This window comes from Danio aesculapii, chromosome 11, assembly GCF_903798145.1.
Source record: "Danio aesculapii chromosome 11, fDanAes4.1, whole genome shotgun sequence".
NCBI lineage: Eukaryota > Metazoa > Chordata > Actinopteri > Cypriniformes > Danionidae > Danio > Danio aesculapii.
This window is the reverse complement of record NC_079445.1, coordinates 33,827,165-33,847,578: the sequence shown is the minus strand read 5'-3', so window position 1 is coordinate 33,847,578 and position 20,414 is coordinate 33,827,165. Positions and strand designations below refer to the sequence as shown.

The window sequence follows — 20,414 nt, the reverse complement described above, 5'->3', positions numbered from 1 at the left end:
CAGGAAGAACATGCAAACTCCACACAGAAATGCCAACTGACCCAGCCGGGGCTCGAACCAGCGACCTTCTTGCTGTGAGGCGATCATGCTACCCACTGCGCCACCGTGACACCCACCTGATTAACTTATTTAAATTAAAGTAACAATTAACAAATTAAAAAACAAAATTAAACATTTGTAGTCATGACTTGTTGTCAGATCATTTTTTAACAGTCTACTAATTTCACTCTAATCTTCAAAAAGCTCACCAGATCTAAATGGATCATTATAATGACCTATTTAGAATTCATAATGGTAAATTTGAATATTGAGTTAATTAGTTTATCACGTTAATTTGCGTCATCACAATTTATTGGTATTGCAAAAACCATAATATAAAAAAAGCAAAGAAAATAAAAATTTGTGCCACTATTTATAGAGCAAAATTGTTGCATTATGTTGTTACCAGAGTTGGGTGGAACGCCTTCCACAACAACACGTACTGTATTCTAATTACATTTTTGGGGAACGCAGTAATACTTGTGTAATTTGATTACAGTTACTAAAGTCTCCAAAGAACTTTTAACTAAAGAACTTGACTAGCAACCTGAACAGAAAGCATTCTAAGACAATACTCGGCACCAAGGAGGTGCTTAACCCTAACCGGTGGCCAAAAACACAGCAGCCCAACTCAGCCTACACAGACTAAACTGGATTTTTTTGCAGGATCGGGAGTGAAGGTAACATCTGAAAATGCGAAGAAAAGCATAGCTGCTTATGGGGCCTTTCACATATCATGTCTTTAGTGCATACAAGTTTGTTATTTCCAATGGAGGCGTGCAGCTTGCACACTCATATTGGGAACGGTGCGCACAGGGTAGTAATCAGTAACTTGTTTTCTATTACTTGAAGTAACTTAGCTAACACTGGCTGTTACCGTGAATTCTTCAAGCCGTATAATCATACAGTGAAAAATCTCTATTGTGACGGTTCTTTGATTTTGCTTTTTTTATTGGTTTATTAGTTTTTTAATAACTATTGATTTAGTACCGTTTGTTGTGAGCATAACAGCCATGTAGTGCTGGTCCAAAGTGTGAGCCGTCAGGATCAAGGCTGGCACGTGACGCGTCAAGAACCCAAATGACACTTTCTCTTGAGACTTGGCAACTTCTGCATCATGGAAACCAGCCGGGGATCTTCTGGCTTCTTCGTTTAGTATCCCAGAAAATGGCTCCTGGAGAGTATACAGGACTGAAGACCCACTTTCAAAAGAAGCTGCTAGAGCTGTGATGGACATTGAGAGACAAAGCAATCCTTGGTGAACTCCACTGCAAACATCATCATCATCATAATCTCTATGCAAATTTAGCACACCAATGAACTCTAACATCTCATTTTTCATTATTAGAGCTATAAAAAAAACAACATTAGCATTACTTCCACCCCAGCCACAGCTGAGACCGCTGTCCTCCTGATTTTCTCTGTCTCTTCTCATTTTCTGGTCATCTATTCTAGTTAGCAGTAACCCACCGTGGCTGGAGCAGACGTTGTGACATCACATTGTAAAGAAACAAAGCCATTACATCGGTAATCTGACTGACAGGCTCCTGGATGGGTTTGAGGCAGAGGGATGGACGCTGTAATTAAATTCCATTTGTCAGTTAAAGCTTTTCTGCCAAAGCCTGTCAGCCCAGCCTCAATGAATTCAAGGTGAACACGCCATCAAGGGCGCATTCTCATTCACCGGTAGGCCGACACTCCTGGACACTAATGGAAAACGTTGTCTAAAAAAAAAGTTGAATTTGTGATCCATATTTCAATAGTGAGTGACTTTCATGCACATTTCTTGTGAGAATCACACCATATCCAACAGTTCACCACAAGCCCTGGGTTAAACATATATTAAATCATGTCCTATAGAGTCCTGATTTAATTTCTCTTTGTGGGCTTTGATCTAATTGTGTGATTTTACAGTGTAAATGCTATAAAAGCATTTCTGGCATCAAGAATGCCAGCGTTTGACAACTTCAAGCATCTAAAACATGGGCTGTGTCTGAAATTGCCTACTACTCAGTAGGTACTACATTTAAATTTACTACACGACCGTAATAATGATAATGCGTGGTCGTGAAGCGAATTTGTATTCGGAATTCGGAGCAGGATCTGAATGGTATTGTTTTACTGGCAAGCGTGAGTAGAAGGTTAATGCGCTTACTTTGGCCAGTTGGCGACAATAGAGCGCACAACCATGGACCTGAATGCTTAGCGAAGCATCACACCACTCAGCTCCGCTCACATGCTCTGGCTGCTACAGTGCATCAGTTCAGTATGTTCACTATGTTACATAACTGCCTGCTGCTGCTCATGTCTTTCTTATGTTAGACCATTTTGTGCTGTGCCACGCAGTACTGCAGCACTGCATGTGGTCACGTTCATTCACTCACTTCAGAATCTCGCCGGAAGTAGTAGGTCATCTGGGTAATTCTCGCATACTGTTTTTCGAATTCTATTAATTTGGACATACTACTCAGCTTGCATACTGTTTAACGTACTATATAGTAGGGAAGTATGCGATTTCGGATGCAGCAATAGGCTGTTTCTCAATATTACTGTAAGCGATCTTGCGTCCTTGTGTTCTCATGTAACGTTATCATCAACCGCCAAAGTTCAGTTCCAAAACTCAAGACTACAAGAACGGAGAACACATGAAAGGACCCGGATGTGTTCTTGATATAATGGACGCATCGATGCAAGATTGAGTGCGGTACTCCCAAAAGTCATTGTGGCTAAATGAGGTGGGAAGCACGGCATACCTGTTTATTATTAGAGTTTAGAGATATAACTTAGCTCAAGAGTTTGCCTAAATTAGATGGTGAAAGTAAACATTAGCATGAAAATCTTACAGTCATAAACACAGTAAGAGTAGACATATTTGTATTGTGCAAAGTATATTTGTAAGGATTTTGTGCAAGTTACTGTATATATACAGTTGAAGTTAACATGATTAGCCCCCGAGTTTGTTCTTCCGAGGTAACTTGGCAAGACTGTGAGAACGTGAGTCCATTCTCTGCGTTCTTGGAATTAAGAAACAGTCATGCTTTAATCCATAGTGATCTCATTCAGCTTATTTTAATTGGTGCATTAAGGCCTAAGAAAGCCAAATTTGCCCAGAAGCCTTTGTAACCTCACCTTTTCTGCAGTGTGGCCCATCGAAGGCTGTTTGTGTGCAGTCACAGGCATAACTGCTGCGCTCTTCAACACATCGTCCCCCGTTATGGCAGACGCTGTCACTGGTGCAGTGACCCGGGCAGCCTGAATTCACCCCCGGGGTGGTCTTTGCACGCTCGAAAAGGTCAAGGGTAACCCCATTAATGGTGAGAGCGCGTAAGCAGCCCACAAAGCCCCTCTGCCTTGAAGCTGTTCCTCCTAATGGGGAGATTACAATGATTAATTGTCTTGGCAATTTACAAAGCCGAGCCCTTAGAAGTCGATAATAGTGTCATTCTCAGGAAACGATGCCATTTGTGTGCTATGTGTGCCCAATCTACTGACATAATTAACCAACTTTTGACATTATTTGACAGTTTAGAGTAAACAGTAAAGGATAAATTAGAGGGAAATGTTTTATTAAAATTCTGGCTAATGTTAACTGATTTACATTTTACTATTTGTCACTGTTATACTTTTACAAGTTATATAGGTATTTGTCATGTTGCTTTTATTTACATTAACATACTGTATACTAAAAATGGTTCATTGGATTTACTTTTTTTCAAAGGTAAGTGGTTGCAAACTAATTATTTGGCCTGAATTTAAACAAGAAAATTTAAGTTGAATTTAACTTAATTTAATTGTTTGTTTAAATTCAGCCCATTAAAAATTGTTACAAATTTTGTAAATCCAATGAATAATTTTTTTTTATCATATTAGTATTTAAACTGTTCTGTTAAACTTTTGAAATAATTGTTAGCTTTTTGTGACTTAAGAACGCATTGTTTTCTTGGAGCAAATTACATAATTTCTCATTGATTCGTTAATAATCATGCAACAATTTTTATTCAAATTCAATGTCATATGCAGTTTACTGATTAAACAAAATAATATCCATGACAATTTTCAGCATACAGAAGCATTAATTATCAACAATCCTCAAATACACCAAAACTTAAAGGGCCCTATCATACAGCTGGCACATTGAGGCACAAGACATGTTTGGCGCGATTTGTTGCTATTTTCAGATCAGAGCAACAGTAATTTTAACATTTTGCGGCACATTGTTTAAATAGCAAATCCATTTGCGCCACTTTGTGGACTCATGGGTGTGCTGGTTTGAAAAGGAGGCGTGTTAAGGCGCATTGTTGGCACATTGCTATTTTGAGGAACTGAAATAGACCATTTCATGCCATTGACCAACTAAAAGCTCGACTAAAGTACAGTATTAGTTATGCGCCTATGCTGTTTAAAATGCTTATACATTGCTTAATATTATTGCTTAAATTATTATTATTTATTTATTCGTTTGTTGGAAATTAGAACTGAATTTGGAAATAGTTTTGAAACAAATCTTTGCGTTTAAACACAATTAAATATGCAGGCTAATGGATGTCTTCAATGGAGTAAGTTTCCACCGTTTCCCTACTCCGTGAAAGTAAAGGAGTAAAATAAAGAGTAAAAGTAAAGTAAAGGGAAAGTAAAGAGGTAGAATGGAGGAGGCTCATTCTTTATCCTCGCTGCAAATGGTTTCTTTAACTGTTTTCTCGCTAGCCGTTTTCTCGTTCAGCTTTTCCACTTACAAAGTCCTCCATGTAAGCAGTGAATGCGCCATGGCACAATGAAACTGACTCTTAACGAGAATAGCAGATGAGACTCTGATTGGTTTAATGCACGTTATGCTCAAAACACATCCATAACTCATTAAGAGAATAAACACACCCTGTTAGACCATGCTCCAGGGTGCAAACTGTCCTTAAAATAGCAAATGTGGATTCGGACACGCCCTTAATGCTTTTGCGCCATGCGCTTTAAACTTTGCACCTAGATTGCTAAAATAGAGCCCAACATGTCTCTATTACTCTAGCTTTTCACTGAAGATGAAGGAGATCAAAAGCTAGGTGGTATTAACAATTAGCTTTCCATTACTAAAGATCTCTTTCTATAGTTCACACATATCTAATTTTAAACACAAATATGACTGAAACCATCACACTTCACATTGATATTCAAACCTAAAGCATTTAAACATGTTATGATTACTGACTTGTAAATATGATCACAGATTCCTTTTAATGAAATTAACTCAATCTTCTCTGGTCACATGATTATTCTTAGCCACAGTTAAAGTAAACTCAATTTTATTTAAACATTATAAGTGTCATTTGCTTGATTGCATGTCTGCGCACCTACAAAGAGTTGACTGCTGAGCTGAAGCCGGTAGGGTCTTTCAGGCGGCGCTTCTGTTAGTTCCAGCGGCAGCGAGTCGACCTGTAAAGAAGCTTCTTTCACATTTCTCTCAGCACGGATATAATGCCACTGACGGTCATTCAAGGCTACAGGTGACCGAACAGTAATAGTCACTGGTCCATCTCCTAGGTCAAAGGTGAAGTTCATGGTAGAGGGAGCTGAGAATCACACAGAAAAGTGTCGAAATTACCACAGTGCAGTTGATCTTTTTTCAAAGAAGTGCTTTTTCTTTTAAAATTAGAAGAGGAAATTTAAGAGAAACATACTGAATAACATTATGCCTGAAAATCTGTCTCTCCAGGATTTTGTAATTCTGCTTTAACAGAGTTAAACCAAAATTGAGGACATTATGCAAAATACAAAGAGAGACTTTGCCCTTTTTTTAAATTTCTGCCAATTTTGGGCAGCCATAGATGCAATTTGCATTCAGCCAAAGCCCACTTGAAGTATGTTATGTGGGTTAAATTAATCATACTTTATTATACCAGTTGACACATCAGGCATTCAATGGCCCATGTTGATACCAATATAGTGAGAATACAAAAGAAAAAAATAACAGTTTATGCCAAGTTCAGAATGCACGATTTTCATTGAGTCACACAGTTTTCACACTGCATGACTATCTGTGGTAGCATTCCGTCACTGATGTGTTCACACTGCAAGATGGATCAGCGACACTAAATTACTTCACAATAATAAGAATCGCTGACAACTTTGTTTTGGTCCGCAAACTATGTCTAAGTTTTTTGTTATGAACGACATAATGAGAAAGATGCTTTTAGTGGAGTAGAAAATGTACATGGGGTAGAAATGAGCAATTTCTATGTATCTTTTTCTTTTTTGATCCGGTTGTGGTATTGCTCAAATGACACGTCAAACAGACACGGGTGCTCCTACCAAATTTACAATATTTTTTCAGCCATTTCTGGGGTCTAAATAGACCAAAAAAGCCATGCTTGTTGATATTGTGGTCAATAGCTTCGTAACTCCTTCCCCAACTTCCCGCTGGCCTGGATGCTGTCCTCTCATTGGCTGAAAGTAATCGCTGATGTTTTTTTCAGTCAGAACCCATTTCAAGCCGACAAGTCCAGAAAATTAGCATGATTTAACGAGGGTTTATCGACGATTCTGTCAGATCGCATCTTTAATAGTTCACACTGTGTGATTGTTATTCATGTGAACGAGCAAAGATTTGCTTGTGATTTCAGACATTTGTTGATGATTTCTAAAACCTGTCGGTGAGTCAAAATCTGGGCTAAAATCATGCAGTCTGAACTCAGCATTAGTTTGACTTAGAGACTCAGTGGGAAATTTGGTGCAGTTGTTATTTATGGCCACAAAAGTATAGCAGGCTACATATAATGCTCTAAATCTCCTAATAATCTGCCTTTAGTAAGATGCCACTTAAGTGATGAAAGCTCTGCATAAACAAATTCAGGTATTTGCTAATTTATAATTGGATATTTTAGCAGGCTTTTAGTAGAAGATTTTTCAGCTAAATCTTGTTTCTTTTGTCCATTTACAGTCCTACAGTATATGTGCAGGATATAGTAGGCTTTATAGGGTTAGGAGGTAAAAACTTACCTCTCTTTGCTTCTCTCAGAGTTTCCGTTATATATAGAGAGTCCAATGGTTCTTGTGGTCAACATATTTTATGACATATTACAACACAAAAAAGGTTTCAAATATTGTTGCAAAATCATTTTAGGTATTTTAATAAAAAAATGTCCTTAAAAATCCTGGAGGAACTATAAAATGTTATCTTTCTTCTGCATTTTTGTAAATGTATCAATAATTTTTATATATTGTAGGAAAATTGTAAAAAAAATATATATATATTTGATTAAGAACTCACAACTAAGTTCCAGCCTTACGAAGTCTCTGACACCCAGATTCTCCAAGAATACTCCAGAGAAAGCGCTGGTTTTGAAAAAGAGTGAAATATCGATGCTCAGTTCGGCTTGGAGGGTTGGGAAATGCAGATAGGAGGACTCCTGGTAAAAAGATGCAGAGTTCCAGAAAAATCCTGCAGCAGAGGGACAGTGAAGAAAGCACACTGTGTGTTGGGAAACAATTTGTGCCCTGGATTGAATAAAAAAAAGTCCTTCTCTTCTGCATTTTGAAATATGAAAATGTATTCAGCAGAGAGTCATATTACCCCCCCATTCCCCTTTTAAATTTGATAAACAAAACACCCACGGTTGCCATAACAACGCAGCGGTCCAATTTTGAGCTCGGCCTGTGAGTTTGTCCGGTTTGTGTCTCCAATGGCGATCTCACTGAGGGGTAAATGGTCTTTGTAAGACAGCACACCAGTATCATTTGCCCTGCAGGAGGAGAAAGTGAATGAGAGAATGTGCAAGAGGAGAAGTAATGAGCGAGAGGCTGGGAGAAAGTCTTTTTAATCTCTCTCTGAGGTAGACGATTGCCCTCCGAGGAGTGTATATGCTTCACTTGTTGCTTAAAAAAACGGTAATACTTGCCCTATAGCGAGCATTAAGCTTTGCTATATTGTCTCGGTCACTTTAACAGGAGAAACTAATGAAGGGTTTTAAAATGCTGTTCCAATATAGCATTTTAATTGACTAAAACTCTCCAGTCTACCTCAGATTTCTTTGGCTCTATGAAAAATAGCAATCCTATTATCTCACAGAACAGGAAAATACGGCTCGTTCACCGCAGGGCTGCCAAGTGGGGCTACTTTTAACTGATGTAGGGGGATCTTTTTATTGAGGGTTAAAGGTTTGACATACTGCATATATTATATTTGAAAGAAATGATTATATTGAAATATTTTATATTCTACCAACAATACAACTGTGAAAGATGATAAGTTTTGTTAGGGAGGAAAACTTATTGGGAGCCTTTTAAGCTCATTTACTGTATAATAACTAACTACAGTCTAAAAATTTGTTAGAAACTTTGTAAATACTTTCTTAATTTCATTTATAGAGTGTACTACTGTAAATAGTGATGTTTAAGTTTAAATTGTGTACAGCGCATAACTTTATACCTATACTTAGAGATGAAACGATTTACCATGAGCTGGTTGAAAATCTATTTAAATATGTGACGATTCAAACTGGTAGAAAAGATGAGCAAATCAGAACACATCAGAAATGATGACTGGGTTTACAGGAGCAAGCTCGCTTTACCTGCACATCAGCAGTGAGCAAGAGGTGGGGCAGCAGAGTAAAATGACAGCGATGAGGTGCCCCAAACAAACACAAACTGTGTGCAAATACTGCAAAAAGACGCTTATTTACACTAACATAACAACAGATATGATGCACATAAACCATCAGCACCGTGAAAAACTACTGTCACAGACGTCTATATGCAAAAAAAAATATATATATTAATAAGCCAAACCTCGTAGCTTCGCTTACATCAGTGTTTTCATAGCGAAAGTGTGAAGATGTTTTTCAGATTGAAAGAGAAAGTTGGTCCGTTACAGAACCAGATATTAGATCATTTTTACCCTCTCCTTTTCAAATTAGTTTATGCATATCTTGATAATTAGCTTATTATTATTAATGAATATTTAAAAATGTTCAAGATTATCTCTTCTTAAGTGTATCACACTGATTTTTCTTTTCGGCTTAGTCCCTTCATTAATCTGGGGTCGCCACAGCGGAATGAACCACCAACTTATCCAGCATATGTTTCATGCAGTGGATGCCCTTCCAGCTGCAACCCATTACTGGGAAACATCCATACACACTCATTCACACACACTACGGACGATTTAGTCTACCCAATTTAGCTAAACCACATGTTCTTTTGGACTTGTGGGGGAAACTGGAGCACCCAGAGGAACCCACATGAACACGGGGAGAACATGCAAACTCCACACAGAAACGCCAACTGACTCAGCTGAGGCTCGAACCAGCAACCTTCTTGCTGTGAGCCGATCGTGCTACCCACTGTGCCACGTGATGCCCTGTATCACACTGATACTTATACTAATTAATCATTAAAGTAATATTAATTATTCACCTTCATAATCATTTTCAGCTCCTGTCTCTATATTACTATATAATTAGTAATTTTATAATCAGTTTTTTATGCCAGTGGCCAGTCCCCTGGCCTATTGACCACCTCTATAGACATTGCTCTCTGGTTTAGGAAAGGCTTACCTCATCACCGTCATCTCAATCCCCAATGAAAGAGTTTTTCAGCAGGGGATAATGTAAATGTACCCACCATAGGACAGAAAACATAGATATGCTGATATTTCTTTTTAAAAATGTAAATCCCAGCACAGCCACAGTTTTAGTTCATTTATATTGATGACAATTTATATTGATATTGATGAGTTTGTATTATTAATTTTGGTTTTTAACATAGCAATTTGGTTTTGGCAGAAAATGTATACATTTTTTAAAAAATGTGCAGCAATTAAAAAAATAAAAAAATAAAAAAATAAATAAAATCACCTTAAATTTGTTTAAAAATAATTGTGTTTAAAAAATGTGACTAAATCGTCAATCATGAGATTAATATCGTGAATCGTATCAAATCGTGAGTCAGGTGAATCGTTACATCCCTACCTATACTTATGCCAAATTTCAGATATTTGAAAAAATGAAGCCAAAATGTACTTGAGTCAATCACAGATGCCTCACTTAACTAACTAAAAGCAAATGTCATTAGAAAAAATTAACACCTGAGCATAGTATGATAAGTAGCATGTGAAATGACAGAATTGTTTTGTTTGCCCCATATTCTCCAGCCAGCCATCAAAGATGATCAAAATATGGACAATCATGCTTATCTGTAAACCATGAATAACTGAAAAAGACTATTTACCAGGTGTCTTGGTCTGCATCACAGTTGCAGAAATAATTCATATCCCTGCAGTTGCCATCCAAGCTACAAGAGCACTGCTGGACCCCAGGCAGAAATCCACCCCAATATGTTCGCTTCACTCCATCTCTATCCAGCCACCACGACAGAGGAGTTCCATCTGAAAAATGGACAAAATGCCCCAAGGAAAAGCATATTTTGACTTTTCGGCCAGTAAATAATTATGCAAATAATCACAACGCTGTTTGGAGTCTAATGTAATTTAGTCATGCGTGATGGCATCTGGTCTCCTGCCCCTGCTGGTCAGTAATAGCCTCTGAGGCTCCTGTCAGTCAAGTAGCTGTTATAGTAGCATTACAATGTGCGTGACCAGACATCTGCTATCACAGCGGTGCAGAGATCTGGCCGAGAGCTTATCCAATGACAAATGGCAATCAGATATGCAGGATGTCTAGTGCTGGAGGTTCACCGCCTGATCAAAGGTTGATCTTTTGCTTAAAGGCTACATTGGATCTCATACCGGCGAATCAAAACGATTTCAAAAAGTGTTTGAGGATAAGTTAACTCCAACTCCTGAGCAGAGCAACCCTGCAAAGTCGACAGTATTAAAGCAGTTAGCATGAAAAAAAAAACATATGGAATAATTTAGCTCCTAATCGTTTTAAGGCTTTATGCATGCCTTTGCGATTCAAATGCTCTCATCACGTCCCATAACCACCCCTGCATGACAAGAATTACATTCTAACCACTTTTTAAGTGAACATCATCATTCACCGTGCATCGTCGTCATGTCACACTTGAGCCCCTTTAATATCTGTGGTAATAACCTGCTGTTGTGAATCTTTTAGCTGTGAGGTGCTTTTTTGTTCCTTTAGAACATATTAGCCGAATTTAGAGGATTACAATTCCTGAGGTAACATAAATCACAAAGTTAATTAGAACGACAACATTTCTGTGCTACAGTACACAAAAATAGTATGAGTAAAAAAAGCAAGACCAACCCCAAGTGTCGAAAAGCCGAGACTTCCTGCAGCGATATATCACTTCCTGTTGGCAGTGTTCAGAGGAGGTGACGAGCGAGCGGAGATGGTACGGAGAGATGGTGTAGTTGAAGATGAGAACGAAAGGGCTGCGTGGAGTGGATCCTCGAATGTCAATGGGTCTCATGTGATCGTGGCCCACCACCGTCCAAACTTTATCTTCTGTTGCAGAAAACACACACACACACACACACAGTATGCTTGAAAAACTAGTGCAGACTGAAATCCCCATTGACTCCCATCATGTATGAACCCTCTCAAGTCTGCTCTCAATCGACTGCATGTGCTCGTGAATGAAAATGGGAGATTAACGAAGTGATGGAGTCGTATGCAAATACCTGATGAATATTAAGCAGAGAACAGAAGGTCAGTCATTCAGGAGGGTGTGAAATGATGAGAGTACGCTAGTCTACACTAGCACCTTTCCCTATGCAAATTGAAACTGCTCTGTGTGATGTCTAAAGGTGCCAGTTTGCGGTGTCTTGCTGAATTAGCATGGCTAATAGCTCCTGTAATTGAGGTCAGTTTTGAACGATTTTCTTGCCAGTGCTTGTTGGCGTCGCCTCAGAGAAAAAGGTCTATTTGTATTGGAACTCGAGATCTTTTAATGCATTCAGCGTGGCAAAGCTAACTTTGCAATCTGACTAAAGCTCAATGAAAGCTAACTTTGTATAAATGAAAGCCAGCTTAGCTGTGCCAATGTGCAGCTGGTGGTCACAGCGTATGACAGCTTCCCGGTGCTTACTTTTCTCAGCTCGGCTTGCAGCTCCAATAACCTCAGAGCCAAAGCCTGTTGCCTATGAAACTAAGAAAAATGAAGCTATCAGTCTTAGCTTGCCCGTGCTGCCGGTCTCTGCAGGCAGACATGCTCCTTGACTTTTCCTTCTTTCACCTGCGCTCCTCCCCGCTGCTGACATAATGGGGCTTGAATTTCCCTGCATGATGATATAATGTATTACAGTCTTATCACAGAGACAAATCAGCCTAGCATCTGATGCAGCGAAGAGTAATGTTAGAGGCCAAAAACCAAGGTCGGCGAAATTGGTGATGAAACCTGACAGGAGACGTGAGAAAACACATCATTCTCTGTGGCAGGGGATGCACCTGCTTGCCCCAACATGTACTGGTGAGGTGCCGGTTTTTCCATATCTTGTTATATCCTAATCAGAATAAGCACCCCAGGAAACAATTTTTTTGTTTAATAGATGTCTAATAGACATCTAAATGTAGTCTGGCTAAAATCAAGCTAAACTTGGGCTGTCAGTGAACATCTAATAGACATCTAAGAATAGCCCAAAACTAGACTAGTCGTCAAATAGAGATATTAGACCAATTTTATGTGTAGTCATTCATTTCGGTTTATTTGATGACTAGTCTAGTTTTGGCATATTCCTATACATCTATTAGATTCACTGACAGCCCAAATTTAGTCTTGTTTTGGCCAAGACAACTATGTTTAGATGTTTATTAGACATTTTTTAGACATCTTTAAAAAACAAAAAAATGCTTGCTGTCCAAATCTGTTTTGTTCAGCTTTTTAAATGTTCTTAAAAATTAGACAACAATGATTTTGTTGGGTTTCAGCAAAAATAAAAATAAAAATAATAATAAAGTTTGACTTTGCAAAAGCAGTTTTTATAAATAATAGCAAAAGTATGTTTTGATTTACAGCTGTGATTGTTGAGGGAAAGTGGTTCAGAATAAGGAGATTTATAGTGTAAAATATATGTATTGTTTGTGTGAAACACTACTTGAGGCACAAGACTCAATTTAGCCACTAAGATGCTAATTTCTTAGTTTACTACAGACTACATTTTTTTCTGACTGTACAGGTTTTAATTTTGATGTCTCGTACCCTTTAAGAGTTATAAAGTAGGTTAGTAAAATTTGCCCTTTTTAATGTTTTGGTGCCCTGTCACAAACAGTAGAACTGAAGACTAGTTGGCAAAAGTGGATTTTTGATAAACACAAGATACTTGAAAATTACACATAAACAAGTCTACGGTGTGCAGGTTAGGAATTAAATGCAAATGTTATGTTTTTGAACACTTGCATCACCATCAGTCCAATCATTTTGATGGTTTAGATGGGGGTGCATGTGTACTACCGTTCTCTATGACTTACAGTTTGGTCTGCCTGATCACTTTTCAAGAGTTCACATTCTGCTGATGATTGATTTTTAAAGTGTGTTTGGCATGTTGTCCCGAGAGTGAGCCATGAGCTCATAGAATCCTTGAGCTCGGGGCTCCTTCCTGTTTGCAGGGCACTGGGAGTTTGAGGTCAGGTAGGTCTCGAACTCCCCCTACTAATTTGTGCTAATGACCAAATAGGATTTGCTATGAAGAGATAACTGATGACTAGGAGCACATCTATGGTGCTAATTTGGATTAGTCAATTAACTTAAATCGCATGTCTTTGGATGGTGGGAGGAAACCGGGGAAAACCCACGGAATGTACACAGAACACTCCACACAGAAACGTCAACTGGCCTGGTAAGGACTTGAACCAGTGATATTCTAGCTGTGAGACAACAGTGCTAACCACTGGGCCACTGTGCTGCCCTATCAAGAAAAAGGGAGGAGTAGGGGTGGAAGGGGGGATTCTTCAAGACTAAGATAACTGAGGGAAGAAACTCTGGCTATTTACAGTGAGTTAAGAATCATCCAATTGGTGAATTATGTGTTAGCTAATGCGGGACCAGTCGTGATCAATCATAAACATGTAATCCTCTCAAAATTAGTTTACAAATTAACTTAATTTAGGGAAGCATAAGGATATTTAAAAAATCCTAATAATTACAATAGGATTTCATCTTTGAATCTCTTATAAGGCTAGGAACAAGGAGGACTGAGCTCATTTACAAGAAGACTTCAATATAGCCTAAATTTCCACCTATTAACAGAATGTTTAAGTGATTTTAAATATGCTTTCAAATCAGTGTCTTGTGATTGCTTGTGTGACCATTTCCTCTCATTTTGACATCTTTTACATACATTTTTCGGGAGACATTAGTTTAACCTATGAGTACTTCTGAATCAACAATCCTATGAATCAACAATCTGAATCAACGATCCTTTGCTACATGAGTGGGAAAGCAAGTGACTAGCCTGCAAACTGTAACTTGGATTCCGATCGTAATCCCTGTGCTTTCTTGTTCTCGCAGTGAACAACTTGTTTTAGTGCACTTTTTCACCTTTTAGGTCTGTAGGCAGAGGGTAGGTGCTGTTTTGTTGCTGTTCAAATGCATTCGACCAAATGATATATTTTTTAGTGTTCCAAAAAAAGTAGCACACACACTGTAGGGTCAAGTTCATTAAACATTTGCAGCCCTCCTGCAATCTGTATTCCAGTGCGGTCCTCACTAACCACCAACAAACCAGCAAAAAGCACTTTTCTATCAACATTGGATGTAGTGATTGCTGAAATTATGCTAAAGTTATAATCAGTTATATATACCAGTGGAAATAATTATGATCAGTGTGCGCAAATGAGTGATTTCCTTCACAGCCTGAACTTCAGCAATATTATGCCACCTTGATGTCTTGGTAACACTCATCAACTGCTTCGTTGGATCCAGTCTAGCTGAATCAGGGCTGTTTGTGTGGTGCTTGAGCGAAAAATCTGCCTCACTGGAGGCTCCCTGGGAGGAAGGTTGGCCAACCCTGATCCAACCTGCTGAACTAGACAGCCGCATGAGATGCTGAACTCACTTAATGAGATGTGTGATTTCTCTAGGCAGTCTCCCACACATGCTGAGGTCACACCTGTCCATAAACTGAATCAGGTTTGTAAATGAGAACTGCTGAGCTCTGAGCTCCATCATTCAATAATGTGAAAGATGATGAACATCAGTGTATAATGCGTCTAGAACTGTGCGAAGCTGACTATGCATAATTAGGTCAGTCACCTGCCACGGTGCAGTTGACTTGAGCGTGGTCTAGAAGTCCGCTCCCATCAAGGTCGATTGTAAACACACTCGACTGGCTTCCTGTTTTCCTGAAGGCCTCGCAGGATCGCTCATATATTGCTGAAAATGATGAATCATAGAAATGACGGAAATAAATCTGCTGCTGTTTTTATGTCGTGCTTAATTACAGAATGCTTGGATTTTTGGCGCATCAGCATGGGATACTGAGCCTGTGGGAAGTAAAAACACAAAAGTGAGATCAAGAACCTGCCTGACGGTTTAAGGTGTAATTATATAAGAACAATTACATGTGTCAACTTTCGCAATCATTCAAGCCAGAGCGCTCTGCTTTGCCAAAAAAGTGCAGATAGCAGTTAAATTAGTGTTTACATGCAAACAAGCCTTCTTTCACTTCTATTAAATTAACTTTCCTAACAATGACATAACCAAATAGCACAATTCGTACAGTTCATTTAACAAGCAGAGGTAATTATTGTTTACTTGGGACCTGTTCGTCATGACGGAGAAGTCGTCGGTGCGCTAGAGTGAGCTAATTTGTTGCACGTGTTGTTTTGCTGATGGTGAATCTCACACAGCAGGTCTTGTAAAAAAAAAAAAAAAAAGGAAATCTCATTTTTCTTGGTCTTTTAATGCGGTAAATCTAACAGATGGCATTGTGGAGCATCTCTCCTCCAGAGAACACATACAGTCAGGAGTGTATGATGAAGCGGTGCATGTGGCGGCAGATTAGAACATATTGATTCAACAAATTTGATAATAAATAAATAAAGGATATATATATATATATATATATATATATATATATATATATATATATATATATATATATATATATATATATATATTTATATATATATATTTATATATGGTATAAATAATTAAATAATTCCATCTTATTCAATTCTAAATATAGTATATACTATCATAGACACAGATGCCAACTTAATTACATCCACCATCATTAAGATTGCACACTTGCAGTTATCAAGTGATGCATTGTGCATACCATAATTTATGTTAGTGATAAAATGGAATCAGTATTTAAAGATACAATGTAATCAGTATTTGCCCATTGTAATGAATTTTGTTTAGTAAACAAATGCATTTTATATGAGCAACAAAAAGGAAATAATAAAACAAAGTCAGACCTCTCCAAATTAACTGAAATTTAATACCCAATTAATTAAAGCTAAAGTTAATTTGAGATCTGATTGTAAAATTTAATAGGCTACTTTCTCCCACACGATGTGGCACCTGTAAATCACAATTAAAACGTCTGCACACGTTGTGATTGTTTATAGTTAATTTACATGTTTATAATTAAGCTTTTCAATGAAATAATAAATCTGACACTGCATGGGTGTTAGCTGAATAGCACATACTGTACATTATCAGCAGCCTGCATCTGAGTAATCGAGCAGACCTAGGCTGTTTTGCATAACTCACAGTTATGGCAGGTGGCTCCTGTGTATCCTGTTCCAGAACAGTTACAGTCAAACTGGTCCCAAGACTGGATGCATTGACCACCATGTTCACACAGATTGGGCAAACACCTGTTGGGTTGAACACGGTCATTTAAAGTTGAAGAACATTACACATTATTATTATTATTATTATTATTATTATTATTATTATTATTATTATTATTATTATTATTATTAGTAGTATTATTATAATTATTATTATCTATTATTGCTCAAACTCATCTCAACTTTTTATAATAGAAGGAGTGTGCAATAATGATCATTTATGATAATATTGATAATATATGATAAGGTGATATTATTTGTTTCTCATTTCTCATTCTCATTTAAAAAAAAAAAAAAAAAAACTTAAGAATTCACTACATGACGCAGTTAGAATGGCCTTAATTTAATCATTTTAATAATAATAAATATCCATGTATGTGTTTTTGTTTTAGTGACTTGTATTGGTGGTTTTAGTGTCATTTATTCTAAGGTACCAGCACAAAAACACATCAAATTATTAAAAATATATATAATTAGGTGAAAAATACCTGTCTAAAGCATAAATATACACTCACACTCACTTTATTAGGTATACCTTACTAGTACCGGGTTGGAGCCCAATTTGCCTTTAGAACTGCTTTAGTCCTTTGTGGCATAGATTTAACAAGGTACTGGAAATATTCCTCAGAGATGTTGGTCCACATTGACATTATAGCATCACACAGTTGCGGCAAATTCCTATCCCACAGTTGCTGCTCCCGTTTCCCCACATCCCAATAGTGCTCTATTGGATTGAGCTCTGGTGACTGTGGAGGCCATTTGAGTACAGTGAACTCATTGTCATGTTCAAGAAACCAGTCTGAGATGACTCAAGCTTCATGACATGTCACATTATCACACTGGAAGTAGCCATCAGAAGATGGGTACACTGTGCTCATAAAGGGATGGAAATATCCCCCAAACCATTACACCACCACCACCACCACCATGAACTGTTAATACAAGGCAGGATGGATCCATGTTGTTGACACCAAATTCTGACCCTACCATCTGAATATCGTAGCAGAAATCAAGACTCATCAGATCAGGCAACATTTTTCCAATCTTCTTTTGTCAATTCTGGTGAGCCTGTGTGAATTGTAGCCTCAGTTTCCAGTTTTTAGCTGACAGGAGGGGCACCCGGTGTGGTCTTCTGCTGCTGTAGCACATCCTCTTCAAGGTTAGACGTGTTGTGCATTCAGAGATGCTCTTTTGCATACCTCAGTTGTAACGAATAACTATTTGAGTTACTGTTGCCTTTCTATCAGCTCTAACCAGTCTGGCCATTCTCCTCTGACCTCTGACATCAACAAGGCATTTACGGCCACAGAACTGCCGCTCACTGGATATTTTCCTTTGTTTGGACCATTCTCTGTAAACCCTAGTGATGGTTGTGTGTAAAAATCCCAGTTGATCAGCAGTTTCTGAAATACTCAGACCAGCCCGTCTGGCACCAACAACCATGCCACATTCAAAGTCACTTAAATCCCCTTTCTTCCCCATACTGATGCTTGGTTTGAACTGCAGCAGATCATCTTGACCATGTCTACATGCCTAAATGCATAGAGTTGCTGCCATGTTATTGGCTGATTAGAAATTGCGTTAAAGAGCAGTTGGACAGATGTACCTAATTAGATGTACCTAATAAAGTGGCCGGCAAGTGTACAATTTTGTTAATTTCACAGAGCCCTAACAGAAACAGAGCTGCACATTTCATTCAGAATTATTCACATTTAAAAAACACAGGAAAAAAATACAAATCACAAGCAATGAACAGGGAAACTCACCTGTCTTGTATGTTGCAAACATCAAAGCTAATCTGGCTAAAGTTGCCCATGTTTTCCTGTTGGATCTGAAGGAAGTTGACCGGATGGTTGTTGATGAAAAGGAGACGAAAGCAGCCTTGGTATCCTCTGCTGGGGTTCTCACAGTTGAAATTGCTCTGGAATAAAGGGCAGCCTAAAATAATGGAAAATTCCAACTTACTGTCTTTTAAATCAAAAACAACATCCACAACTAATACCAAGTCGCACAAAGACAAATCTCTGTTCTGAGGAATTCATGCAAAGCAGCTTATAAAATCTCAGCAGGACTCAGCATTGTCCCAGAAGCAAGCAAAATGAGAGATTTAGTGGTCTTAGTTAAGACATTGGAAGTTTTGAGTCGGAGATTTCAGCAACAGCTTTAAAGAAAACGCATTTATCCTCTACAGTAATTGAATGTGGTTAAAGCTGCCAGAATGAACTAAAAAAGCCAGAAAAAAGAAGGGCATTTGGGAATAACAGCTGTACGTGTGAAATGAATAGACTCTAAGAATGCTCTCAGCTTGTCAAGCCTGTATTTTACTCAGGAATATGAGGAACGTTTGGTTGATGGAGGTTAGAGTTAATAATGTAGAAGAAAATTGTCCCTTGCATTCAGGAAAATGTTTCGGATAATAACTGCTCTTTGCCCGCAGCTATTAGGCTAGTTCAGAACTGAGCTTTGTAGATAATAGATCAAAATAAGTTACTATCCCTGAGTTTGAATACAGCTAGTAAGAATAAACTGTCTTTTTGCATTTCTAATGCTGTACCTCCAATGTAGATGGTTGTTCTCTGTGGGGTTTGGCTACGTCCAGTGAGTTCCATGGTGACAGGCTTTTGGTTGTTGACTGTTAAAGACACCTTCTCACCTTTGACCTCAACCGATATGGAGTGCCACTGTCCATCATTTAAAGTCTGACCTGTAACACAAAGAGTCAGGGTGTATAAGGTTTAATGAAAGTAAATATATTACTTAGGCCCAAACTCAATTCTACCCCTTAGCCTTACCCCTCGTTTTGCGCGTTCACGTGAAGGGGTAGGGGTGTCCCAACACTCTTTAGCTTGAAGTTGTAGGGCTAAGGGGAGTTATTGCACTTTAGCAGTGACACCAGAGGCCACTAAGTGAATTAGTAGTTAGCAATGTACTGTTCATGTCTATGTAATGTACAAGAGACTCATGTTAAGTTAATTTTCATTTATTTGAAAACAAGTTATACACTGATAATACACTGATTATAACTGATACACAATAAGTAATCAAATTATTTGCCTTAATCTGAATGAGTATAATATGATTAAGGTGTTTACATGAGATGCTTTTTGAATATTCCTTTCATGATCCCGTTTTACAAGTTATAGCACATACTCCGATTAACGTCATTGTGTCACCACTCTATCCACGTTTCCTCTGGAGTTTCATGTAATTTCAGGTGTTTAATTTTTACTGCAGTTTGGCACTTTCACTTTCATTTAATAACATTTCATACATGCCCGCCGTGACAAACGAGGTATTGGATGCGAGTACGAACTGCTGGAAAAGTGTTGTTTTAATGAATTTGATATCGCACCCCATATGGGCAAAAAAAAACCCTCTGCATTTCACGATGTAGGTGTCTGTAGTCCTTCATTGACATTTTTTTTCTGTCTAATAGCAACATCAAACGATGTTGATATTTGGTTAATTTTAGGTTGTGTTGGAAAGTGACCAAAATCCAACATTGAGCCAACATCTTAAACCAACGTTATATTGACATCAAATACTGACGTTTATTCTGTATGGCAACCAAAATCCAACATCTGATAGATGTCATAGTGGTAACGTCCACACAACGTCAAGCTGTAACATCATTAGATGTTGATATTTGGTTGATTTTAGGTTGGATGT

At 38.1% G+C, this 20,414-nt stretch overlaps 1 protein-coding gene across 1 annotated transcript in view; it reads right to left on the bottom strand.

Annotated features, from left to right (window-relative positions):
- cntnap5l (contactin associated protein family member 5 like) overlaps positions 1-20,414 on the bottom strand; it is a 132,730-nt gene that overhangs the window by 19,827 nt on the left and 92,489 nt on the right. The window contains exons 9-19 of the mRNA XM_056468417.1: positions 19,300-19,449; positions 18,512-18,683; positions 16,663-16,769; positions 15,196-15,315; positions 11,250-11,450; positions 10,252-10,408; positions 7,639-7,766; positions 7,295-7,465; positions 5,379-5,597; positions 3,169-3,405; positions 1,030-1,263 (exon numbers count right to left, since the gene is read on the bottom strand). Coding sequence (XP_056324392.1) covers positions 1,030-1,263; positions 3,169-3,405; positions 5,379-5,597; positions 7,295-7,465; positions 7,639-7,766; positions 10,252-10,408; positions 11,250-11,450; positions 15,196-15,315; positions 16,663-16,769; positions 18,512-18,683; positions 19,300-19,449 — 1,896 coding nt within the window. The remainder of the gene's footprint in view (positions 1-1,029; positions 1,264-3,168; positions 3,406-5,378; positions 5,598-7,294; positions 7,466-7,638; positions 7,767-10,251; positions 10,409-11,249; positions 11,451-15,195; positions 15,316-16,662; positions 16,770-18,511; positions 18,684-19,299; positions 19,450-20,414) is intronic.